The 24,958-nt window shown below is 42.7% G+C and overlaps 1 protein-coding gene across 2 annotated transcripts in view; it reads right to left on the reverse strand.

The window, feature by feature from the left end:
* Positions 1 to 24,958, reverse strand: part of PALD1 (phosphatase domain containing paladin 1) — a 975,161-nt gene that overhangs the window by 483,957 nt on the left and 466,246 nt on the right. For both annotated transcript variants that reach the window (XM_078643067.1, XM_078643068.1), the window contains exons 4-6: positions 7,587 to 7,766; positions 2,743 to 2,907; positions 806 to 966 (exon numbers count right to left, since the gene is read on the reverse strand). In XM_078643067.1, coding sequence (XP_078499193.1) covers positions 806 to 966; positions 2,743 to 2,907; positions 7,587 to 7,766 — 506 coding nt within the window. The remainder of the gene's footprint in view (positions 1 to 805; positions 967 to 2,742; positions 2,908 to 7,586; positions 7,767 to 24,958) is intronic.

Consider the following 24,958-nt stretch of genomic DNA (forward strand, 5'->3'; position numbering starts at 1 on the left):
GCAGAGAGGCATGGAGGAGAGAGTAGTAGTGCAGAGAGGAGTGGAGTGGCACGGAGTGGTGTGTAGTGGAGTGGCGTAGAGTGGAGTAAAGTGGCTTAGAATGCATTAGCATAGAGTGGTGTAGGGTAGCACAGTTGTGCGTGTACGTAACTTAAATAGGAAACCAAACTTAATATCAGCGCAAAGGTATGGGGCATAAAAGGGATGAATTGCTTAAAGGGAACGAAAATAAGGCATGCAGCGGCAAGCATTATGTAGGTGTAAATGTGTTAGTGCTGCATTTTTACACTATAATGGCTTAATCCAATCCACATAAATTGTAATTTTATTTTACTTGTATGAGTAAGACAAAAGATGCTGACATAAATAAACAATGGCCAAAAATGGGTTTGAAAACCAAACGAATGGAGAATGCAGAATACGAACTGGAAATAGAGTAAGTGTCCTGAAACAGGTATCTCAATCACTGCGCGATCAACAGACAAACACTAATTAAGCAGAATCAATTGACTTTTGATTCATGCTTCACAGAAAGAAAAGGAAGTGATGGCAGCACATGCTGGCCAATTAGGAAGCAGTAAAGAAAAGTAATAATGAAGCTAAATAATGGTAAGCATTGGGCAGTCTCCAAGCCATTGACTGTAAACAATAACCCTCGCAAGTGAGATCGGAGGCAAGACCTAAAAAAAAGTGGTCTTCACTGGCATAATACTAAATGGCCATGCAGAAGGACAAATCATGTTTCCAGGCAAACAGTCATGAGCACATTCAAGGCTCCAGTCTTAGTCCTTCGGAGAGAAGTTACCTGTATGAAGGCAGTAGGAAGATGGGTCTGTTGTACACTTCCTCTGTGACATGGATATCCTCCTCACAGTGTATTTGAACAGAATGTGGCTCCTCTTTGAATAGTTCAATGTCATTATATACATAGTAGCTGTTGCCACTGAGCTTGGCAAAGTCATGGACCTGAAAGAGATAAAAGAGCCAGTGAAACCCCTGAGCTTTAGTTTCATTCCCCATCATCTACTTCTCCGTCACATACCAATGATTGGAATATTCCCTCTATCCAATAAGCCCACAAGCACTCTTTTATAAGATGGTTACACTACCTATAAGTATGGCACCAGTTCATAAGAGGATGAAGAGGAGAAAATGACATCAGAGAGAAGGGGGCTTCAGACCAGGCCCTTAGTGATAGCTTTACTCTTGAGCTTCTTCATGTAGTAGTTACATGAGGCAATACAATTTCTTTTTGGGAATAAAAAAGCATAAAGGCTCCGCGCTCCTCACCCATTAAGAAAGTAAACCCTCAGTGTTGCAATTTACATAATACAATACAGGCAAGAAATTAACATTTCATTAAAAATAACATGATTATATTTATTATTCATCAGAACAGAAATATTAAACATGCATTTGCAATACAAAAGCTATTTGATTTGCCAATGTATTTTAGCCTTGTTGTACACCAGCATAGCTGCTGTTCAGCATGTCTAAAGTTAGTGTTGTAGAGGATAGTGGCATGAAGTGTCTTACAGTGGAATGGAGAAGAAAGGAATAGAGTGTTCTAGAGTAGAGAGAAATAGAGTGGATTGGCATAGAAAGCAGCAGTCGTGCAGAGTAGAGTGGCAGAGTTCAGTGGCGGAGAGTGCAGTGTTGCAGAGTAGAGTGTTGTAAAGTGCAGGGACAGGGGGTGCAGCCGAATAGAGTGCATTGGTATAGAGTGGAGTAGAGTGGTGCAGTGAAGTGGCGTAAAGTGGAATGGTGCAGGGTAGAGTGCAGTAGTGTAGAGTGGCAGAGTAGAGTGGCATAGAGTAGAGTGGAGTAGAGTGGCATAGAGTAGAGTGGCGTAGAGTGGCATAGAGTAGAGTGGCATAGAGTAGAGTGGCATAGAGTAGAGTGGCATAGAGTAAGGCTGTATAGAGTAGAATAGAGTGATCTACAGTGGATTGGTGTAGACTGCATTGGCATAGAGTGCAGTGGAGTAGAGTGTAGAGTTACAGAATCGAGTGGAGTGGCGTAGAGTGGACTTACGCAGAGTGGAATTGAGTGGACTAGACTGGAGTGCTTTAGAGTGCAGAGGCAAAGACTGCATTGGCATAGAGTAGAGTGCTGCAGAGTTATGTTATATTATAACAAACTTCTAAAGCGCACTTTCTCCTAGAGGTTTCATGGTACTGGACGGACTAGCAGTAGGACAGAGATGTAGATTAGTCATAAGCTTGGCTGAAAATCCATGTTTTTGCAGAGTTCTGAATTGCTCATAGAAGGTTGCTTCTCATATGTTATCTGGAAAAGCGTTCCAAATACCGGGAGCTAACACAGCAAACCTGGTTCCCCTAGTCTCTTCCTGTAGAATTTGGGAACCTATAGGAGATTGACATGTGATGACCTGAGGTTTCGCCTAGGAGTAGAGTTCCTTATTTTGGAGGAAACAAAAGTGGGACTTTTACTCTGCCATATTTTGAAAATCATGCAGCCTGTTTTAAACAATGTTCTTTGTACAACTGGAAGCCAATGCAGTTTCTTTAGTAAGGGTGTAGTGTGGCAGTATCTTGGCGGTTGATAGACCAATCTAACTGCATGATTTTAAACCAGCTGCAATCTTTGGATCAGATCCGTTGGGAGGCCCAAGTAGAGTATTGTAGATAGGTGTACAGTGAGGTGGTGTATAGTGCAGTGGTGTACAGTGTAGTGGTGCAGAGTAGAGTAGAGTTGAGCCTTAATGCTGAATAAACCTACCTCTTTCCGAATAGCAAGTTCTAAGCTCTCCACTCTGGTTCCTTTCTCCAGGCTGTGTAGATTTTCATGGAGGTTCTCTTTCCCTCTCGGTGTGTAAGGTACAAAGTCACTATCTTGTCGCAGAAACACCACAGGCTCTTCACGTATGCAGAAGAAGATGCACTCCTGCAGGGACACAACACTATGAGCGCAATCCAAAAGAATGAGAAACTAAGGCTGAAAGAGCAGAGTTTTGAGTTCACATACAGAAACATAAGAAACTGTTAAATGTATTAATGAGTATGATATCTAGTTGTCAATTAGTGGATTATTTTATTTATATTTTAAGTGGGTTAACATCCCATTCATCCTAAGACTTATTAACAAATGTATGATGCAACATATTTAGAGCTCACTTAAAGTCCATGGATGCAGAAGTGTCTTACAAAGCTATAGTCCAATGCGTAAACATATGGTAGCAATGTACACCAAGCAGATTCAAAACACTGGAGCTTTGGGCAGTGGTAGGGTAAAAAATAGGGAAAATAGGATTCCTAAAAAGAGTCTACTTTTGTTAAACCACACAGGCCACCTCATTTGTGACTTAAAACAGTGCTTCACATGTAACCCCTCACCCCGCCCTAGTTCTGGAACATATCATATTTGTAGTACGCAAAGTTCAACATGATAAACCAACCACTCCCCTCAACATGATAAACCCACCACTCCCCTTTCGATTTTTAAACGTAAAGTGGAAAGAAAGCATTTGTTACACTCTAAAAATTAAATATGATGAAGCTTGATTTGAATCACATGGGACAATACTTATTTTTTTAATCTTGGTGGCATGTAAGATTTTGGGGAAGGAAAAAGTTGATACAGCAACATAGTGCAAGGATGTTAACCTTAGTCGAATAACTACAATCTTTTAGAAAATAAATGGAATAATTTAGAATCGCCAGACAAAATTGTTCAGCACTATTCAATACAGTTGAGCATATTTGTCAAAATTACATGTGTGATGTTTGTTAGATTGAAATTATGAAAAATAATACTACATTTTCAGATAGACAAATATAGTAATCAAATATACTCAGATATGTGGATCTGCACAAAATATGCACATTAAGTAAAAAGTAGAAAAAAACAAGGACAAGTAAATCACCATATTTACTTGTCAGTAAGAAAATCCTAACCCAGGACTACTTTTCAGACCATCCATCACTAATGAAAAAAATGAATGAAGTACTAAAAGTCAATGTCTATAAGTGTCTTCCCAACCAATAACCAATCCAGTGGAATAGCATCTCATGGAAAGCCTTAATTGCAAATGATGCATACTTTGAACACAAATTTTTGAAGTCGTCACTTAAGGTAAAGATGATGAATTTACAAGCAATTTACAAGCAGCCCTATGAGGCATTGATCAAATATAATTCTCAGGAACCTGAATGAGTTTGATATGTAGCTGCTTCTTCATTGATTGACTGCTTAGTTGGACTTGTATAGCACGCTCCTCTTAAGCACATATGCTTGAGGACGCATACAGCCAAAAACGCTCTGCGGTTCCTGTTTCAGGGTGTTATTGTTCAGAAAGATTAGAAAATACAGCATTGCTCTCGCACCCAAAGAAACATTTAAAGGTTCCGCAGACGGCGAACCAAAATAGTTTAAAGCACCACAAACAGTATCATAAGAAGAGCAGATGCAGATTCTTGAGTATGTGTTCCACGACGAGTTGTTTATTCAGTCCACAAAAAAGGGGCCACAATCAGCCGACACGTGTTTCGTAGTGTGAGTGTGGTACAACACGACTCTTCAGGGCTTGTGGCTAGCCTGTATAATTCCAGGTCTAGAAAGGTGGATGTTTTCAGAAGGACATCCATCAAGTGTGGACGGGATTCGTTAGATCAGACAGCGGTTATTCAAGAAACGAGTGGAAGACAAGTGTGTATGTTTCCGCTTTAAGTTTGAACTTCAAGGCGTTGGCTTATGTAACAAGCGTTTACTTGACACGTGTGCGTGTAAGTCAGTAACCGGGAGGGGATACTTATGGTGAATACGACTGCCGACTGTTTCCCGGTCGCCGTTTACCAAGAACGTTTCTTGAATAACCGCTGTCTGATCTAACGAATCCCGTCGTGGAACACATACTCAAGAATCTGCATCTGCTCTTCTTATGATACTGTTTGTGGTGCTTTAAACTATTTTGGTTCGCCGTCTGCGGAACCTTTAAATGTTTCTTTGGGTGCGAGAGCAATGCTGTATTTTCTAGTTTTATGAAATTCATGTGTTTTTCATGTGGAGTGGTTACGGGCTTTCCCACTCGCTCTGCACGCACCTTACTATTACTTAGCAAGCTTTATACCCAGACGTATACACCAGGCAGAGCGCCTAAGTCATACTGAGTTTTTCCTAAAAACCCCCTCGTTGCATGTTGATTGTTCAGAAAGATGTTTTAGCAATTTGAGTTGCACTGTTCCAAATTCTGCACAGTTCTAATAATTAGGACTAAATTTGATTTCATGATGGTTGTTTCTCTAACTATAGTGGCACAGTGAGAAAAGGCTTGGGGCCTGTTTATGAGTTTTGCGGACAGGTTTATTCCATTATAAATGTGACGGATATTCTGTCTGCCATATTATAATTCCATTCTCCTGTGGAACTTTTTATGCGGCGGACGGGATATCCGTCAAGTTTGTGACGGAGTATATGAGTTTTGCATATGGGAATCAGGCCCCTGCCCTATGATGCTTTGGGGCAAGGTTTACCAGAAAATAGAGGTGAATGAGCTGTGCAAATGCACTTAAAATATAACCTGCAACCAAAAATAACAAAAGTCCAATCATATGGAAGACGACATCTAGTTAAAGTGGGGAAGAGTCTGAAATTACTGCAAATGTATCCTTTCGACCACTATCAGTCAAAAGTGGTAGGTTTTGGGAGACTGCGTGGTATACAATCTCTCTTTTAAGCTGTACTGATGGTAGTCAAATACGACAGATTGTTGGTGGAACAAGTAGCAGAAGACACCTCATGTACATAGGTTTGGAATAAACTCAAAGTGATCTGTGAATAGATCTGTTGATAGAAATCATTGTTAGGCAGATAAGGAAAACCCATGCCTACTCAGAGACAATATCTGGATCTGATTCCTGCTAACCCGCCACTCTTTAAATCCAGGTTTAAATCCAGATTTTATCTCACAGCATAAAAATAGGTGTGCTCTGTGCTAAAAAGAAAGATAGAGCAAGTCCATGAAAACCAGCCAAAAAACCGTAAACAAAGAGGTGAGCCAGGCAGTGCACTAAAAGTATGAGAACCTTGTGGGGTAGGGAATCACCAGCTAAGTAGTTTGAGTCAGGGTTACCACTGGACACGATGGGTTTGTGAACTGGACCAAACTAAACTTAATTAGTTCCTTGTGGCAAGTAATGTTGGCAGGTCTGCAGATGAAACACTCATTGAAACACTGTTAGAGAATGCAATGACAAAAAACACATAGGAGGTGGGAAGATATGCAGATGAAGGAAATTGAGAAAAAGAAATTATGAAGAAAGGGTAAAACACAAAGAGGGGTACAATTTGAAAAACTGAGCATGAAAGAGAAAATACAAAAAGATAAAAGACGGAAAACATAAGGGGCATAGACAGAAATGTGAGGAAAAATGGGAGGAGAAAGGAAGGGCGAATGAAAGGAGAGGATTAATGGAAGAAAACGTTAACAAAATATGGAAAAAAGGTGAAAGTCTGGAAGGGTGGAAAAAATAATGAAAAAATTAATGGATGGAAGCGTGAAAATATGAATAGAAGAATGAAAGAATCTACTTGGTTAAAAAGTCAATGGATGTAAGGACAGAAGAATGGACTGATGGGGCAGAGTGAATGAATAGAGAGATACACAGTGTATTGGTGGGTGAAAGGAAGGATGCATACATAAAAGGGTGGGTGAATGGGTGGATAGACTCGAGAATGTATAGTTGCTTGGACGGGCAGGTGGATGGAAAGGTGACCTGGACAGACGACTAGATGGAAGGGGCAAAGGATGGATAGAGATTTGGATGGCAGGAGGAAAATAATGGGGGAAGAAACTCTTGTAAGTGGGGGCTGGGGTCAGGGTTTGCTTGCTTCTTGTGCTTTCTGTTATTCAAGGTTTGGTTCAAGTGAGGGTTATTTTCATTTTCTGTTTACTCCCTTGTGAGGGTCAGTGTCTCCACTAGATCAAACTCTTCTGTTTTCTTCACTGAGTGGGACAAGGCTTATGCAAAGGGAGGGACCGAGTTTGTGATAAATGGTATTTTAAGGAGGAGAATAGTTAAGGAGGTGGGACAAGGCAAACTAAGGGAAAACTATACACCATGTTTGGTTAGTTGGTTAGAAATGAATGTGGGAAGAGAATCATCGAGCAGAGACAAGGTTAGAAAAGAATTAAATGAAATGGAATTAAAGTACAGATGAACGAATATAACAAACATTCAAGATCGAAAAATATCAACAATGGAGTAAATGAGGTTCTAATGAATGAATAATAGAAAAAACTGTATAAGAGAATGAAAGATAGTATGGAAAGATAAATTATAGAAACGTAATTATGATTCAAAGGAATAGGAAAGATTTTCCGAGGGACCAGAGAATAGCAAACAGGAAATGGAAGGGGCAGTTAACAGAGGTATAAGACAAAATGGAAAAAGTTTACACAGAGAGCAAGTACAATGAGCAAAGGGAAATGAAGAGGAGTTGTATACAGTCGATCTAGAAATAGAGAGAAAGTATCAGGGCTATTAGGAAAAAAAATGGTGGGTTTGAGCAGGTAAGGAGACAATGAAGAGAAGTCCAAATCATTAATGCTTTTTTGTTCCACAAACCTTGTGTCCGTCACTCTGAAGCTTCTGCAAGACTTGTCGGAATCCATTGAGGCTGGGCTGCCCCATTCCAAATACAGCATAGTCTCCTTTAGCCTGACGAAAATTGGGGGCTCCACAGCTGCCGGTCGTATTCAAAACATCCAACTTGCTGTATACATCTCGGACCATGAAATATTTTCCCTGTCGGAATACACAAATTCTTCAATGAGCCTTTATAAAAAAGAAGTCTATTCTCTATATGAGAACTCGCTTCACAGCTGATTCAGATTGGTAAAATAATCCTTAATTTCAACATAAATACATACTAGGGTTTTTTAAGCTACAAGCGTTAGTGTAAGGTTGCACATAGTATGTCACCCGATTTATTATTTTGCTAGGCAGACTCCAGGATGATCTCTCTCTGAAAAAACTCCAGCTTAATATACAGGACTTCAATGGACACCAAGAGCTGTTAGACTAGTAACTGAGAGGCAGATGCAGAACTGCATTTACTGGTCACACATCCTGCAATTCTATAAATGTCTTGCTACAATGTACTAAATCCCATTTAGTGACTTTTTTATTGAAAAAGATAGTCCATTTCCAATACAGTAAATCCATAAAACCTCACATTAGTTGAAACACATTAATGCAAATTGAGCAAAAAGAGGTAGTGCAGGATACATCTAAAAAGGACCAAAGGAGCATCGCAATCTGCCTCAAAGTGAAGCTAAACAAATTTATAACAAGAAACAAAGGCTGAAGTGCTTATGCTTTGTTCAAGTTTCACATATTAAGTAGCATTAAAGTGACAGTGCAAAGTGGAACAATAAAATGCAAGATAATAAAAATAAGTCCAAGTCTTATCTCTTAAAAATCCATAGTCCAATATATCAAAATGACTAACAACCCATGCTCAAACTTATGAAGGATGTAAGGATACTTTGCAATTTAGCAAACAAGTTTGAATCCAATTTATAAAAGACTAAGATGAAATTAAAAAAAAAATCGCAGAAAAATAGACATTTCAAATAGGGGTATTCTGACAATCCAAGAACGAGGAAAAGATTTCAAGATAGAAAATAATTTTTCACACTTTGTCCCTTGGGGGAATATAATTTAACATGTATAAATCCACTGATTAAGATGAAAAATAGACCCACAGGTGTATTTTTGATTTAAGGTTATAATTCACTTTTCATTTTGGTGAAGCACATTAGGTGGGGGCTTTTGAGTAGCAGTGTTTCCATCTTGGACGGATCTATTTTATAACCCCCAAGGGCAGTTTATCACTTTACGGCCAGTAAAGCCATCTCGATATTGCCAGTCTCTGGTAACCAGAATAAGACAATATCATATGCACACAATTTAATTTTAGTCCTATTAAAAAGAGGTGGACAAATGTAAGAAAGAGACGAATAAGTTTAGCTAAAGATTCAATGAAAAGGTTGAAAAAATAGGGTTAAGGTGGAAAACTTGTCTGGTTCCTCTAACTGAAAAGACTGTATCAGCACAGCGGCTAATAATTATAACTTGGGCAGACGTGCCTTGACATATAGCAAGGCAATCAGCCAAGCAAACTGAGTTGGAAACATGAATTTATCCAATATTTTAAGCAAAAACCTTCAACTCATGAGGCTAAACACCTCCTCTGCCTCAGGCAGAATTATAGCAACTTAAATGTTTTTTACAGAGTTTTATATAGCTCGAACTTGACCCGAATCGGGTATCAGAGCACTTTACATAGCACCAGTTGCATCACTTGAGGACACATTCATTTTTGTTAGGCACAGGGAGATTAAGTGATTTGCCCAGATTCACAGGATGTTCAGCGTCATTGCCGAACACAGTTCCCCAGAATCGAGGTCGACCGCCCTAGCCTTAAGAAGTTTATTAATACTCTTTTTTTTTCTTTTTTTTTTAAAGGCGCGAGGAATCTTTCCACATGTAGTATAGAATTAAAAAGCAGGTGCAAAGGATTTATTAAGTCCTTGATATATGTTTAATAAAAAAATTGCACTAAAACTATCCTCACCAGGAGAAGCAGGGAAGCACTTTTATAACCTCATTTCTTCACCCTTTGTTATTGGGGCAACTAAAGAGTCAGATGCCTCAGGTCTCAAAGCAGTGAGATCAATTTAATCTAGAAAGATATCTACTTCTGAGGGAGTGATATGCTTGGTCAATTCCTCATACAGTCAAAAATAATTATCTTTAAAGAACTTCTTGATCTCACTACTATCTCTGGTAATATTATAAGTTTCGGTGTCGTTTAACTTAGTTATCAGATAGCTGTTTTGCCTTTCCTTTGATGACCAAGTTAGAAAACTGCTAATACTTTGAAAAGCCTTATGCATTTTACAATTAAAGGTATTGTTGTTCATAATCTTCTCCAGTGAAAAAATGATTTAATGCAACCCTTTTCTCCTGCCAGTGTTGAAAAGCCGCTTCAAATGTACTTTGATTTACGTTTCCATATTCTTTGTCTGCAGGTGAATGAATAATATGAAGTCTGTCCCATCCCTCGAGTATCCACTCAAGCTCTTTCCATCCACTTATGATATGTGGTGAACAGGATGCTAATCTCTCTCAATGTACCTATAAAAGCCCCCCAGTCTGTTGCAATGTTAGTGGTGTTGGCATTATGCATGAAAAAATACTGTATTTCAGTTTCCAAGGTCAGATGCTAGCTTCGCATGACAATAGAGTCTTATCTATTATCCATCTGATCAGTGGCCGATCACAAACAACAGAAAAGACAAGCTTCACAGCAGAATGATGAGAAAAGGCACCCACATGATATTGTACTGCATTTTAAAGAACAAAAGGAGTAAATAAATAAGCAATCCTGGAAGTACTGATTCGAAAAAACATGAGAAAAATGCAACCCGATTAACAGATCACTTTATTGAGAAAGGTCACACACCCAATGACATGTTTTGGTCTGTCATCGAGCAAATATCATCTGGACCTAACTTACAGAAACGCCTGTATGAGAAGGAGCAAAGATGGGTGTACAGACTATCCACACACCTGAATGGTCTGAATGATAATATACCTTGGGCAAGTGTACTTTAGGTTCCTTTTTGAGACACAAACCCTTTTGCTCTATTATTCTGTACCCGGATCTGGTATACCTTGGGCTAATGTGCTTTTATGAGACTCTAATCCTGTACCAAGTCCTACTGGGATCTTATATCCCTGACTGAATGGTCCCAAACTATATAATCACCTGTATAAACTACAACAAACCCCCCCCTTTTTTTGTAAACTGCTAAAGAGGGAGGATTCCCCATAATGTTTATATAATGTTTTTATATCATCTCCACGCTCACCATTGCGTGTATTATGTCTTCCTTCCTACTAGCCCAATAGCTCCTGTACAGCCTGCTGGTAATGTCTCCCAAAAACCACTCGAAACGCTACTACGTTTCCTTGGTAACCCCCGCTTGAACCTATTGATCCCCCGTAGTCTCAGTGATGAACGCGTGACGTCATCACGCCACGTTAACCACGCCCACCGCGTTCCCGATGGCGGCTGCCTTTACCTACGGCCCCGCATTCGGCTCAGGACGGGCGCAAGGAGGGGTGATACAGGTACACGGCCTGATTTGTCCACGAAAAACTGTAAGTAGAGCCTGGCCTTTTTTAAAAATAACGAAACACGACCGTTTATACCTTTTCACTCGTGCAGCTGTTTGGTACCGACGAAAACACGACCAGGTACTCAGCTGATCCAACATCTTTCTCATTTTCAGAATATGTTTTTTCCTACTGTGGCCTCCCTTCTCCCTCAACCCGTGCAGCAAATCAACCCCTATTTAGGAGTAAGCACGGCTTATTTACATTACGTGTTATGTGTAGTGTCTGTACTGTATTGTCAGGTTTGTTTCAAGTTGTAATAAATAGCACATCGGTAATCCTTTCTCACCTCTAAGGATGAGTGCTGCTGAACCACGCACTTGTAGTTGAATGAAAGTAAGCGGTAAATAAGTCACGCTCGTTCACTATTCACACTTATATTGATAGGTGTGCCAAGAAATAATTTCTTCCACCAAGTAGTAATGCACATCACTTACCGCAAATTGCACCGGATTAGACCGCATTTACTGATTGTGGGATGATTCACGGAAAGAGCAGATTCAACCACTTCACTACGTTACAGGCACGTAACTAGTTTTTTGGTGACTTATACTTTCTCTTTCTTCACAGGTTTTTGCTATTAACGTAACCACTGTTGGGTTACCTTTCTTGCCCTGTAACGATTTTTGTTACTAGGGACAAAGGATTGCAGGTATGGCAGGGCGTTAGTGTACCCTGACCACCCAAGTCCTTTTTTGGTCCTGAAGAAAAACCGGTAATTTCCACTGGGTTTGAAACATGTAGACCTTGCACACATACTATAGATACATTTGGTCATAATTAAAACCTTTACTGTATCGACACATACACTGTTTTTATTATTGTCCAGTAGTCTTAAGAATAACGTTTTCACATGTAAGTCATATCAGGACAATTTTTAACTCACCTACTTCTTCTTTTTTTGCATTCATCACTCACATACCCGCTCCACTGTATTTCAGGTGTCGCAGCACACCTTGACGGCACTCAGCTGTCAAGGTGGCCCCGATGATGAAGCATGTCACCGACCAGGTCGGTGAGTGAGGGGTTTATTAAAAACAAAGAAGGACTTCTTCTTTTTTCTCATTAGAACTCCATCCCACAAGCAATCGCTCTTTTGAGCTTTGTGTATGGTGGTACTCCTCCTTTTTGTTATATATTTATTTTTACCACCACCACATCTCTTGTAATCCTAGGCACCAACATAAATTTATAAAAATTATCTTTTTTTTTAATTTGTATTGATAGGGATGGGAATTAGAAGAATCTAATCTGGAAGATGATAGAAAGTTAAAATCCCCAATATACATTGTGGTGCACGGTAAATTACACACTTCCTACTCCGAGATTTCAAGGGGCTTAACAGAATCAAATATGGACTATACTAAAACATGATGTTGTATCTGGCTTTATGAATGGTGAATGGCACAACCAACATGAATTATCAATAAGTGGAGTGTGATAAATTGTATCAAAATATTTATGAAATATAGTGGCAACCCCTGTGTGTGCTATTGCAATCGTTAATCCAGAAATATCAAAGTTTTCCTCTTTCTTTACCTCTAATGAAAATTAGTGTCTTGCAAGAGGATTACGACAGGATTAAACTCTAATAGCCATACAAAATAGGACCCCTCTTTCGCTAGCTATTTAAGCCATTAGCATTATAGCTAACTATTGTAAATTCACACATTTACGTCTAAAAATGTTACATATATAGAAAATAATACAATTCTGTCCATTTAGATATTCGATAACAGGTTATTGAATTGCTAAATGTGCTTAGGAAACCATACAAAATCAGTAATTAGAAGGGGCGTGTTTAGGGCATCCCTTCCAAATGCCCAGACCTTATAGTATTTATTAATGTTTTGCAGTTGAAATCCGGTCTCAAAACATGACTATTTTACTGACTGTTGAACGGTAGTAGTAACCCATTCGCTAACAGTAAGGGATCTCTAAGGGCCCACCTCCACGTTGTGAATGGTCAAAAATATTTTTGGGGAGTAGGCAGTGGTCAAGTGGCCCATGGTGAAGTCTCATTAATACTGCATTAAAATTAGGCAAGATGTCGTAATTAAATTTTCAATAAGACATTTTGCTTAGAGAAATTATCAGGGGAGTTGTGAAGCTTTGTTTTAATTTACAATGGTAATTACAGTTTTTAACATGTACTTGTGTGTCAATTTGCATTCTCTTCATGTTTGTTTGTCAAATCAATGATAGCTCTCAGCCTTTATTGATCTTTAAGTTATTTTTATAATTTGGCTTTTTCTATGATCTACTTTGCACAGCCCGTTTGATATGAATAGAAAACTGACATGACAATTATTAGGTATATACTTTCGCTTCTGTTACGTACCTTCCTGTACAGCTTTCCATGACAGATGGAACATTGTTTACAAGCCTACTTGGCAGGTGAAGCAATCCTAACAACCTGTTGCATGGCACAAACTTAGATCCTGCTAGGCTCAGTTAAGAATTCACAATGTGGTTACCTTTTCCAAGCACATTGACCTAAAACTGTGCAAGAACATGTTACTTCAGTTTCCTGACCAAAGGAAGATTACCATCAGATGTTTTCCGAGTAATAATGAGTGCACTTTCAGGAAACATGAGTAATCATTAGGTTGTCAGAAACTACATCTAAATGTTATTTATTGGTATTTGCAGTAAACAACCAAACCATAACAACAGGACAGTATGCAATCAAGTTTCAGAAAAATTAGAAAGTGTATGACTCCAAAGCAAATGGAATGTATAGGGTTGGGGAGGAACAAAGGGGGGGGATAAGCTTGCTACTGAGCAGAGCGAATAATCAACATATACACGGTGTCCAGCATCATCACAACTACTCTAACGGCAGGCTTGATTGATACCCCTCTCGATTAGTAGAGCGAGTTATCAGGGCTTCTTGTGAGAAGGTCGCTCAAGCTCATACACAGCGGAATTAGGATTCTGGGGGTTGTCCACAGCATCATCTGCATGGCCCTAAAGTCCTGAAGTCTTAGGAATGTTACCAGAGGGTCCTAAATGTCGTTTGGGTGAGACCGGGCAGGCATCAGATCCCAACATGTCTTAAGCTGCTCCTGGCAATAAGCAGCATCCTGGAGCCACTTGTCCCTACTAGGTGCCGACCATCTACCCCTGTGAATCGCCACCCTGCGCCTGGCCAACAGCATCATCATCATTGCAGTCGATCTGCGCATCTCTGGGGGACTTGCCTAACAGAACCCAGCAACGCAACTTGGGGCTAACACTCGGGGGAATGGCCGTGATACATGAAATATCAGTGAAGACTGCCGTCCAAAAGCTTCCTACTTCAACAGCCCCATGTTAGGTGCAGGAAGCCCGCGCTCGGCACGGCATGCGCAACGTGCATCAACCACCAAGCCTATCCATGCCAGTGTGTAAAGTCTATGTATGTAGTTGAACTGTATTGAGCACAGCCTGTATTTCAGGGACAGGCCTGGCAGCAGCAGCATATCTATTGTTCATCGCTAATCAGAATATTTAGGTCAGAGGACCTGGTCTGTTGGGGTGAGGGCATACAGAGCAGCGCAGCCGCCTGTACACTTGTGTAAAGTCATGTGATTAGCCTGCGGCGGGACGGGTCAGTAAGTATCACTTCTAAGACAGGGAATGTCGGAGTGTCCATAGGGGCGTTTGGACCTGATAGTTGGTCAGGGTGTCTAGGAGGGAGGTGGCTGGGTCCTGAAATACCTACTGAGGGGTGACAAAAGTACTCTTTGGATATACCATGTCGAAGGATGTCAAGTGCATCTGAAAGAGTGAGAGTCCCTGTGTCCCCATGCCATGGGCAGCAAGGGGTGGCCCACAATCGGAACCGATGTGGCAAATAAATTATCAAGTAAGCGCCCTCCTCTGCAGCTCATTCCACACCCATACCGTGCAGGCCACTGTATCTATCTTGTTCTGCACTCGTCTGGGGTCCCATGCCAAGCTGTCTGTAACTGACACTGGGTTTGCGTAGTCAATATTATTATTATTATAGCATTTGTAGAGCGCTCTATAACCCTACGGGCATCCTGGCGCTTAGGTACATAGCTAAGAGCTCTGTGGGGACAGGAACGTGGACAAGATGCTGAACAGAGTAGGTTTATTTATTGTGGTGGGTTTTAGGAGGATTTTTTGGAAAAAGCCAGGTTTTCACCTTTTTCCGAAAGGTCAGAAGATCATTAATTTTTCTGATATCGGTGGGAAGATTATTCCATAAGTGGGCTGCAGCTATACTGAAGGCTCGTCCTCCACAGGTGGCTTTCTTGATCCTAGGAATGCTGATGAAGTTCAAGGAAGAGGATCGGAGAGACCGGGTGGGCTCGTACCACTTGAATTTATTCTGGAGTGGTCGAGGACCTAGCCCATGAACTGCCCTGAAAACAATACATAGGGATTTAAAGCACATCCTTTGGTGTATGGGCAGCCAATGTAGGTCAGCCAGGGCAAGAGTGGTAGAAGATCTTCGCTCACGGGAAAGTGCCAGTTTGGCTGCAGCCGCCTGGACACTTTGGAGTCTGGAGATGAGATATGCAGGGGATTCCAGCAAGAGAGCATTGCAGTAATCCAGGCGGCTGAGGATAGTGCTCCTGACTAGGTCGGCTCTGGTCTGTGGGGGCAGGAGAGGTAGCAGCCTTCGGAGTCCTCTTAATAAGGCAAAACAGCAGCTAACCTGCTTGTTGACGTTAGTCTCTAGGCTTAGTTTGTTATTAATAGTGACTCCAAGATTTTTTACTGAGCTCACTGGGGTGGGTGATTCCCCTAACGACTGGGGCCAGAAATCTGATGGTAAACTTTTGGGGATTTTTCCTACTGTGCAATGCAGTATTTCAGTTTTCTCACTGTTGAATTTTAGTGAGTTCTGATTGAGCCAGAGAGACATTTCCAGCATACAAGTGTGGAAAGTTTCCATTGAGCTTGCTCGAACTCCGTCAAGCGAGATTATCACCTGAGTATCATCTGCGTAGTTTGTCATGCAGATGCCGTGGCTTTTGATGATCCGCATCAGGGGTTGCATATAAATATTAAAAAAATATGGGACTGATAGCAGACCCCTGTGGGACCCCGTGCGGGACTTTGATGAACTCTGATTGAAAGGGAGGGATGGCTACTGCCTGCCACCTGTCCGTCAAGTAAGAGCGGAACCAGTCGAGCACGACACCTCCAACTCCGATGTTCCTTAATCTTTCTATCAGAATGCCGTGGTTCACCATATCGAACGCGGCGGACAGGTCAAGCAGAATCAGAGTTGCTGACTCTCCCCTGTCCGCCCTCATTCTTAGGCCATCCATGACTGTCAGCAAAGCTGACTCCGTTCCATGTTCAGGCACCATGTACGGCTGGAACTGTGTGGGGTGCAGCCACTAGTGTACAAAATGCCCCTGTGTAGTAAAGACATATAGGTCTATGTCGGGTACCCCCAGCCCACCCTGCTCTAAGAGAAGCATCAATATGTCCCATGCCATTCGATGTTGTGTGCCTGTCCACACCAGTGATATATTGTGGGACCAGAGTTTCTTACAGAAGAACAAGGGTAGTCAGAATGGCAAGTTAACAAACAAGTACAAGAATTTAGGAAGTATCACCCTTTTGTCCGCAACCAATCTTCCAGTGAGGGACAGCGGTATTTTCAACCATGCGGCAGCCTGATCCTCGAGCCATGTCATCATTCTGCCTTAGTTCTCTCTCTAGAGATAGTCTAGGTCCCGAATGAGCCAAATACCCAGCTAATGAACCGGGGCACAAGCCCACGTTAGTGGGAAGTCAGAGGCAAAGGACTGGGTTGACCCCATGTGGGGAAACAAGAGGGATTTTGCCTAATTGATGGTAATGCCTGTGATGCCACATATACAAATGAATTCCTGGAGAAGGGTATTTAAATTAGTCTATGGGTCTCTGACATATAAGATGACGTCAACTACCCACATTGAAACTAGGATGTTCCTGAGGAGAAACACAAGTATGTGATGAGAATGGTGTCTCCGTCAGGCTGCTAGTGGTTCCATGACGATTGCAAATGCTATGGGTGGCAGGGGAAAACCCTGCCGGGTGCCCAAAGACACAACATAAGTAGAGCTTTGTCGCTAAATTGATTCTCGGTGAGGCGACGGGCTGAGCATATAGTAGTCAAATCAATCTTAAGAATTTGTCATTAATCCTGAGGTGAGATAAGAGATGGAAGAGCTAGGGCCATTGAGGGAGTCAAATGCCTTAGTGGCATCTAAGAAAACAGCAGCAAAACCGAGGCTGGGTTCAATTGTGCATAGAAAAGTAAACAATTTGCACAGGTTATGAGCTGACTGATCACGTGAGACCATGTTTGGCAGCAGAGGGAGGAGTTACGAGTTGATAAGGTTGGATAAGATTTTGTTACCAATGATTATCATATAGAGAGACCTAGATGTGTCGCAGCGCAAGGGATCCTTTACGGGTGTCAAAATGGTAACTATGAGGGCTTCTATGAGGGTGGGGAGAGCAGTCCTCTTGTTACAGACTACTCTTACATTTTTAGGGGATGAGGGGCACGTAAAAGGCAGCGGTAAGGCCATCAAGGCTTTATCCCCAGGTAGGCTTCTGATGACCTGGACTATTTTGCCATAAATGGTTAATTGAGAAAAAGCCAATGTGCTTCTTTTAGGCGCAGAAGCTGTATCGTATCTAAATAGGGTGCAACGTATAGTATCCCGTGCCAGGATACTATTTTCTTAGTAACAGAGCGCGCTATAAAAGCCTCTAATAATAATAATAATAATAACGATGGGGGGGAGGGGGCAGTCACAGAGGAAGAGAACAGGCCAGTATAAAAGGATATCATAATGTGCTGTATACAGTCTGCATTAGCATGTACAGTGGGTTGACCGTCTATGAGTTCGACAACATAGTCACTCGTCCCAGGGCTTGTGCAGCAAATCAGCAAAAGTCTTGCCTGCCCTGTCTGCCTCGCCATAGCACCAGGTGCAGACCTATATCCCCAAATAATGCATTTCCAGAAGTGCTGCCTGCATATATTCCTTAAGTATGATGTGGATAGATGTTAAGGTGTCCTTATCACAGGATTCAAAGTAAAAGAGTTCCATGGTGCGAATCTCTGCCTCCAGCCATGTCAGTTTCCCCTGTAGCATTTTCTGCACCCCGCCTGATAAGCAATGCAAACCCCACAGAATACCAGTTCGAAGGCCTCTCACAGTATGGACAGGAAGGTATCAGACTGCAAGTTATGTTCAAAATACTCAATAATGGCCATCCATACCTCACTGCGGAACACCTGATCACACAGCACAGCCAGGAGTCGTCACCAAGAGAACATACGCAAAATGTACTCAAGGGGTGAGCTTCAAAAAGACCGAGGCATGGTCAGACAGTGTGCGTTGGAGATGCAGAATACCAGTGGTCCAGCGAGATATGCCTCTCATGACAAGCCAGTAGTCGATTCTTGACCAGGTGTTATGCGATGTTTGCACGTTTCCTCTGTTTTGCGTACTTTGAGAGAGCACCAAATATCAATGAGGCTATTATCTGTCATTATGGTGTGCAGCTGTGCAGCTGCATGAGGGTATGGGTGTCCTGAATCAGGTGACCTGTCCTACACTTTCTTCAAGGACCATGTTATAGTCCCCGGTGCATTGCACACCCCAAGCCCATCGACCCAATCAGCCGCCAGACCTCAGCTAGGAAAAGGGGGTCATCGGTGTTGGAAGCACAAACAGAGAACACCATCAAGGGATGCCCCAGTTAAATGCCTGCCATGATAACATCGTAAAGTGCCCGGCACATGCGCAAAGGGAGGCCCTACAGAGCAGCACTACAACTCCTCGTGCATACTTTGAATAACAGACTACATATCACTTTACTATCCAATTCACCCTGAAGTGCATCTGTGTCGATTCCAGCAGATGCAGTTCCTGCAGCCGACAGATGCTTTGCGCCTATCATTAAGACCCCTAATGTTCCAATTCAAGCAATCCACAGAGGCCATTTATGGGGAGGAGTAAACTAAGAAATATCATTATTTGATCAAGTGAGATCAATATAAGGTCACCAATATATTTGGCTTTATTGGACTTGACCTCAGCCTTTGATTATGTTAACTGGTCATGACTATGGTCCACTGTATTAGAATATGGGTTGGACGAGGTTTTAGTACACTTTTTAGCATACCTGCATAATGATTTTAAAGCTCGGGTCAGGATCAACACTGGTGGAGAGATCTTCAATGATTTCAGAGTCTGCAGAGGGGTCAGGCAGGGATAAATTCAGGCCCCCCTACTCTTTATTTTATAGATTAACAATTTATACAAATCCCTGATAGTGCTCACCAATGACGTTCCTAGAGTTAACAGCAATATACTCCAAGCCCTATTATACGCCGATGATGTGGTATGAATGGGTCGCACACCAAATGCCCTATGCCTTTTAGTGCGGGGTTTTGTTGATTTTATGGCCTCTTTAGACCTATGCATCAATTTTAAAAATTATTTTATAATGGCTTGCAGGCCGAGAAAGCGTCATTTAAACTCCATCTTCGAGGGTAATCAAAGTTTACAATGCAGTAGCACTTTTCCCTATCTGGGGTTGATTTTTGCGGCTAATGGTTCATGGTCTGATCACATGGTATACTGTAAGAATAAGTTTCCCAAAGCTATTAATTTGGTCCTTAGTCTCCCCCAACCTAGGAGGTCAGGGTCATTTTCGCTATTTCAAAAAATAGTGAAATCTCAGCGTATACCTGCGGCAACCTATGGCGCAGAGGTACGGGGCTTCTCAAACAGTTTTAACATCCAGTACGAGGAAAATAGGTTCTGACGGAAACTTTTGGGAGCCTCTGTCTCTACGTCACAATATGTTTGTCATGGAGAATTAAATCTACACTATATTGAAGATTACATAAAGGCTCGCCCTGCTCTATTCTGGCTAGCCATTTAGAAAAATCCAGCAGCGTTCCTTACAAGAAAAATGATAAGAGATTGCCTCAAGTGTGTTAAGAGAATGGACATTCCTAGGCTAACTGAGGTGAGATCAAGTTTAAGAAGGGTGGATTATGAACATATCTTTGAAAGCCCACATGAGACAGCTACTTTAAGTAAAAAAGATCTCCAGTCGGCATTTTATATGTATTATAGTAAGGATAGACTTGATAGGGAGTCAAGAAAACCAACTGTAGCCAATGGAATGTCTATTAAGAACACTCACCAGTTGGCTAGTTATCTTACAAAACCTATAGGCCATTGGGAGCAGGGACTCCTTTTCCATCTAAGGGCTGGCACAGTGAAAGTTTTACTTTGTTTTCATCTTAGTTTTCATGCTAATCTAGATTCCTTGCAATGCCTGTGTGATGGCCAGAGTGGGCAAACTACAGTACATTTTTAATTCTTTTGTTAAGTTTTATATACAGTACACCAAATGGTTTTTACCACCTTTTAAAACAAAATACTCACTTTGAAGCTGCATATAGGACTATCCTTAACTTGGAAGATGATGAATTGGTACTCCATGTGGGAGCTTTTCTGAAAATTGCTGCTCGTGCCCGCAGTATGATGTGCCCTGTATGAATAATACTTTATTGCATCGTCTTATGTATTGGTTTTATGATTAATATGAATTTCTGAATTTCTATGTGCTGTATGTGAATCTCTCTTTTATGGATATGTTTTTTTATCCGAATTAAGTAATAGAATTGAATTGAATTGAAGGTGTGAAGAACCCAATGCTGTGTGGCTGTAAAAAGGGGAGAACAAACAAACTACATATCAGAAACATTGCCCAAACCAGCAATCCACCTCCCACTTTAGCCCTCCCAGTCAGGCCAAACATTACCACCCCACCCACCGCTCAACACCCCATATACAGTCAAAAGAAGTAAATGGGTAATGATCCCAGGTAGGCGAGGCCCAACACTCTCCCAGCAAATTGTGTGCTCAGTGGCCAGAAAGGGAGATCAAGGTGGCTGGGCAAGACCATAAACAGCTCTCCCTACATCCCAGATGGGGTCACCCTAACAGGATGTAAACCACTGGAGGCCCACTGGCTCATGGTTCAGAAAGGAGTTATTGGGAGAGTCTACCATTTCCAGCATTGTGGCAGGTCGTTGTCACTGAAACGTCAATGAGGAAATGCTCTGTCAGTCATTATCACTGAGGTGGCCATAGCCTGAACCCACCAACTATGGAGAGGAGACAGTAGCAGCAGTGGGAAGACCTCTGGGGAATTTAACAGCACCATTGATGTCAGTGAAGAAATGGATTTTACCCAAATGGTGTATGTGGAGTTTAGCCAGGTAAAACAAAGAGTACTTTGCTTCTGTCTTCTGTAGTGTGTTTTGCACTGGAAGAAAGTCCCGCCTGGCAATCTGTATGGTTAAGGGGAAATATGGGGAGAATGTGATCTAATTTCCCCAATATCAGAGGGGCTGGCGTTCTTTAGCCAAGTGCAGGAACAGTACCCCTATCTCGATAGTTTAAGAGCCTGGTGATGATTGGGCGAGCGGAGTGCCCGGGGGCGTCTCTGGCCCAGTGTTATATGTGCCCTCTCAATGATGAACATAGAGGAAGGGCATCCCCAAAGAGAGTTCAGAGCATCACTATTAGATATTCCTCCAGGTGGTCCATCGCTGTTGACTCAGAGACTCCTAGTATTTGCTAATTATTTAATCGCAAGAGTGCTTCTAGGTCCTCATTCTTGTTGCTGAAAATATTGAGTACCTTCTCCATCTCAAGTAGGTGCACCCCAGCCAAGGAGTGTGCATCATTCACATCTGATGTGTGGCGTTCAAGTTGGTCTATCCGCTCTTTGTGCAAGTCAACTTTCTACTTCAGACGGTCAAATCAGCAAGCATGTCTATTTTCATGTTGATGGTGTTTAGGATCTGCTTGTGATCCTGAAACATGAAGTCAATGTCCGGCTCTGGGACAAGACCTCCTCTGTTCTGAAGGCCCAGCATCTGGTCCTCGGGGGGCAATTCAGTAGTACAAATCCTTCTACGTGATTCAAAGGTTAACTTAAATTGCTTATTTTCTGTGTTCCCCATAGTGCAGGTGAGCCATGTAGATAATCGCAGGAGAGGCACACTACAAACCAAGGATGCTAGGCTCACATATCAGACTTTGGCACTTACAGGGCTTCACCACTCCCCAAATGTGTCCCACAAAGGAGTGCAGGCAAGTCCGGTCAGGCGCCTCTATACAACGTACTCAGGCAGGCTATGTTCCTCCATGCCTGTCCGTTTCGTAATGCGAGCTGCGCCAAATCAATTGCTAGAATTGCCGGGTATTTCAAATCAAAGATGGGCTGCAAAAACAGACCCTCATTTACAGGCTCCGCCTCATCCTGGATGCCCAGTCATGGGGACACAAGAAGGTCTGCAGCAATCAGCAGCTCACAAAGTTCAAGGTATAGTCTTAGCAGGAGGAATGCTCAGGGCCATATGGCGTAACCGTGGAAGCAGGCAGTGGCTACTCCTGACAAGCTCCTGTGGGCCCAGGAGATCTGCGTGCCTCTAATCCTATTACCCAGGCCGCACGGGGGACAATCCCCTCGCCCAGCAGCACAACCATTCTCTGTGCTCCCTAGGTATGTGGATGTAGCCTCACTTCCCCAGGCCTCACCCCAAAAAGGGTATCCCAGCATTCCTGAGGTGGTCAGCAGGACTCGCTGTCAGTGGAGTCGTCTAAGCCACAGAGACCTATAGCTGCCCACAGCTCAACGGAAAGAGTAGATCACCGCTCCTACAATGCACTGTGGAGACCAGGCGACTCATGCACTGCAACTCACCCCTGAGACAACGCCCGACCTCATCAATTCTTTAGTTCCCACTGCCTTGCGCCAGGCTTTTTTCCTGTGGGGGTGGGCTCCCTCTGGGCTACCCACACGCACTGTGCGTCCACATGGGGAATGGGTGCGGCCAGTGGCGAACAAGCAAGTCACCCCGGGTCAGATCAAATGGGGCAGCGCATCACCAAAATCGCGGGACCGCCAGTCCAGCCCCAGTGCCTCTGAAAATTAAGGATAATTGCTGGATTCTCTTTCCAACCAGTAGAGCCTCCTTAGAAGACTGCTGTCTTACTGGGTTCACTAGCCCCCCCCCCCCAACTATAGATTTTAACATACATCACAGATATGATTTGATTTGCAAGTGAAATTCCTTTAATTTAGACTTCAGTGTGTTCATTGTTTAATCCTCCATACACTAATGGGAGACCCATGATGATCCTGAAAGACACCAATGCCAGGTGATTCACAATTACCACAGTGGCTATCAAATTCTGTTTCTATGGTCCACACATCCATACTTACAAGGTCGCAAAGAAGCTGTTCATTGCCTTTACAATACTCAAAACAAGCATTTACAGTGCAATGGTCTCGGCAATATTTTAGTTAGAGCTGTTGGCATTGCTCTTTTTAAATAAAAAAAAATGTTTATCCCTAAATAAATGGCATTGTCATTTCTATTGGCAATAGCTTAATGTTTTGCATATGTGAGACTTATTGCATTAGCAGAGAGAGAGTGAGGTATTTAAATAGAGAGTGAGGTAGTGAGAGAGAGTGAGGTAGTGAGAGAGAGAGTGAGGTAGTGAGATAGAGAGAGTTAGGTAGTGAAAGAGTGAGGTAGTGAGGGAGAGGGATGTTGTGAGGTAGTGAGATATAAGCAGAGAGTGATGTTGTGAGGTATTGAGATAGAGAGAGAGGTAGTGAAAGAGAGAGTGAAAGTGAGGTAGTGAGATAGAAAGAGAGCGAGTGAGGTAGTGAGATAAAGAGTGAGTGAGGTAGTGAGATAGAGAGAGAGAGAGTGAAGTTGTTATGCAGTGAGATAGAGAGTGAGGTAGTGAGAGGGGTGGCAGGCAGGTGACCACAGACCTCTTACCTTGATCCTAGCTCCTATGCCTCGATGCCTCACAGTTTCCGCGGCGTGCCAGTGAGGCTGTGCAGAAGGTGACCAGCAGGAGACCAGACCCTAATCTCTTGAGTGCAATCATACACGGACAGCGGGGCAGAAGGCAAGAAAAACACGAGTGCAATCAGGGGGAAGAATCTATCAATGGAGCAACACTCGCCAACGAAAACAGTTAGCAGTGCAAGCTTGTGCAAGTACCTTTATGGAGGGAAGCGCTCCGCAGATAGGTATATGTTGCACCATGCCTCCGCTTAAACGCACACCTTGCCAAAGCACCTAAGAATAAACGCAAGCACTGATCCCAGGCTATGCATGTGCAAGCTGGCCTTGAGCATCAAATGCAAGGAGGAGCGGACGCACAAAGGCAAAGTAGGAGAGCAGTCAGGTACATACAGCTCTTGCAGAGCTTCACATGTACATGGCCCGGGGTCATGCTTTCGCTGAGTGTATCCCGAGAGCCGTCAGAGAGGCAGCACATGCTCATTACACTCATTGTGTGATACGTCACAGCATTGCACTGATCACTGGAAGGTTGCATGCTATGCTGAAGCGATGACGGGCGCCAGTATCTGGAGGGAGGGGGAGGGGGGTTGTGAAGAGCATTAAATTGGAGGGGGGTACAGATGTTCCAGGGAGGGAATTCCAGATGCAGGCTCCACTTTCACAGAAGCGCCCGTATCCCGCGTCTGACACTGTTCCCTTGGTTCATCGGCGTGAGCCGAGGGTTGGCAATGTGGCCTCAGTGCCTGAAAGTGAGGGTCCTTCTGGTGGGCGGGGCGTAGAATCAAGAATAACATCCTGCAGTGCACGGTCAGTCAGTGAAGGCTTCCCCGTCCCTTCAGAGCTGGCCCACTGATGCTTCCTAATT

Source organism: Lissotriton helveticus, chromosome 5_1 (assembly GCF_964261635.1).
Source record: "Lissotriton helveticus chromosome 5_1, aLisHel1.1, whole genome shotgun sequence".
NCBI classification, from domain to species: Eukaryota; Metazoa; Chordata; class Amphibia; order Caudata; family Salamandridae; genus Lissotriton; species Lissotriton helveticus.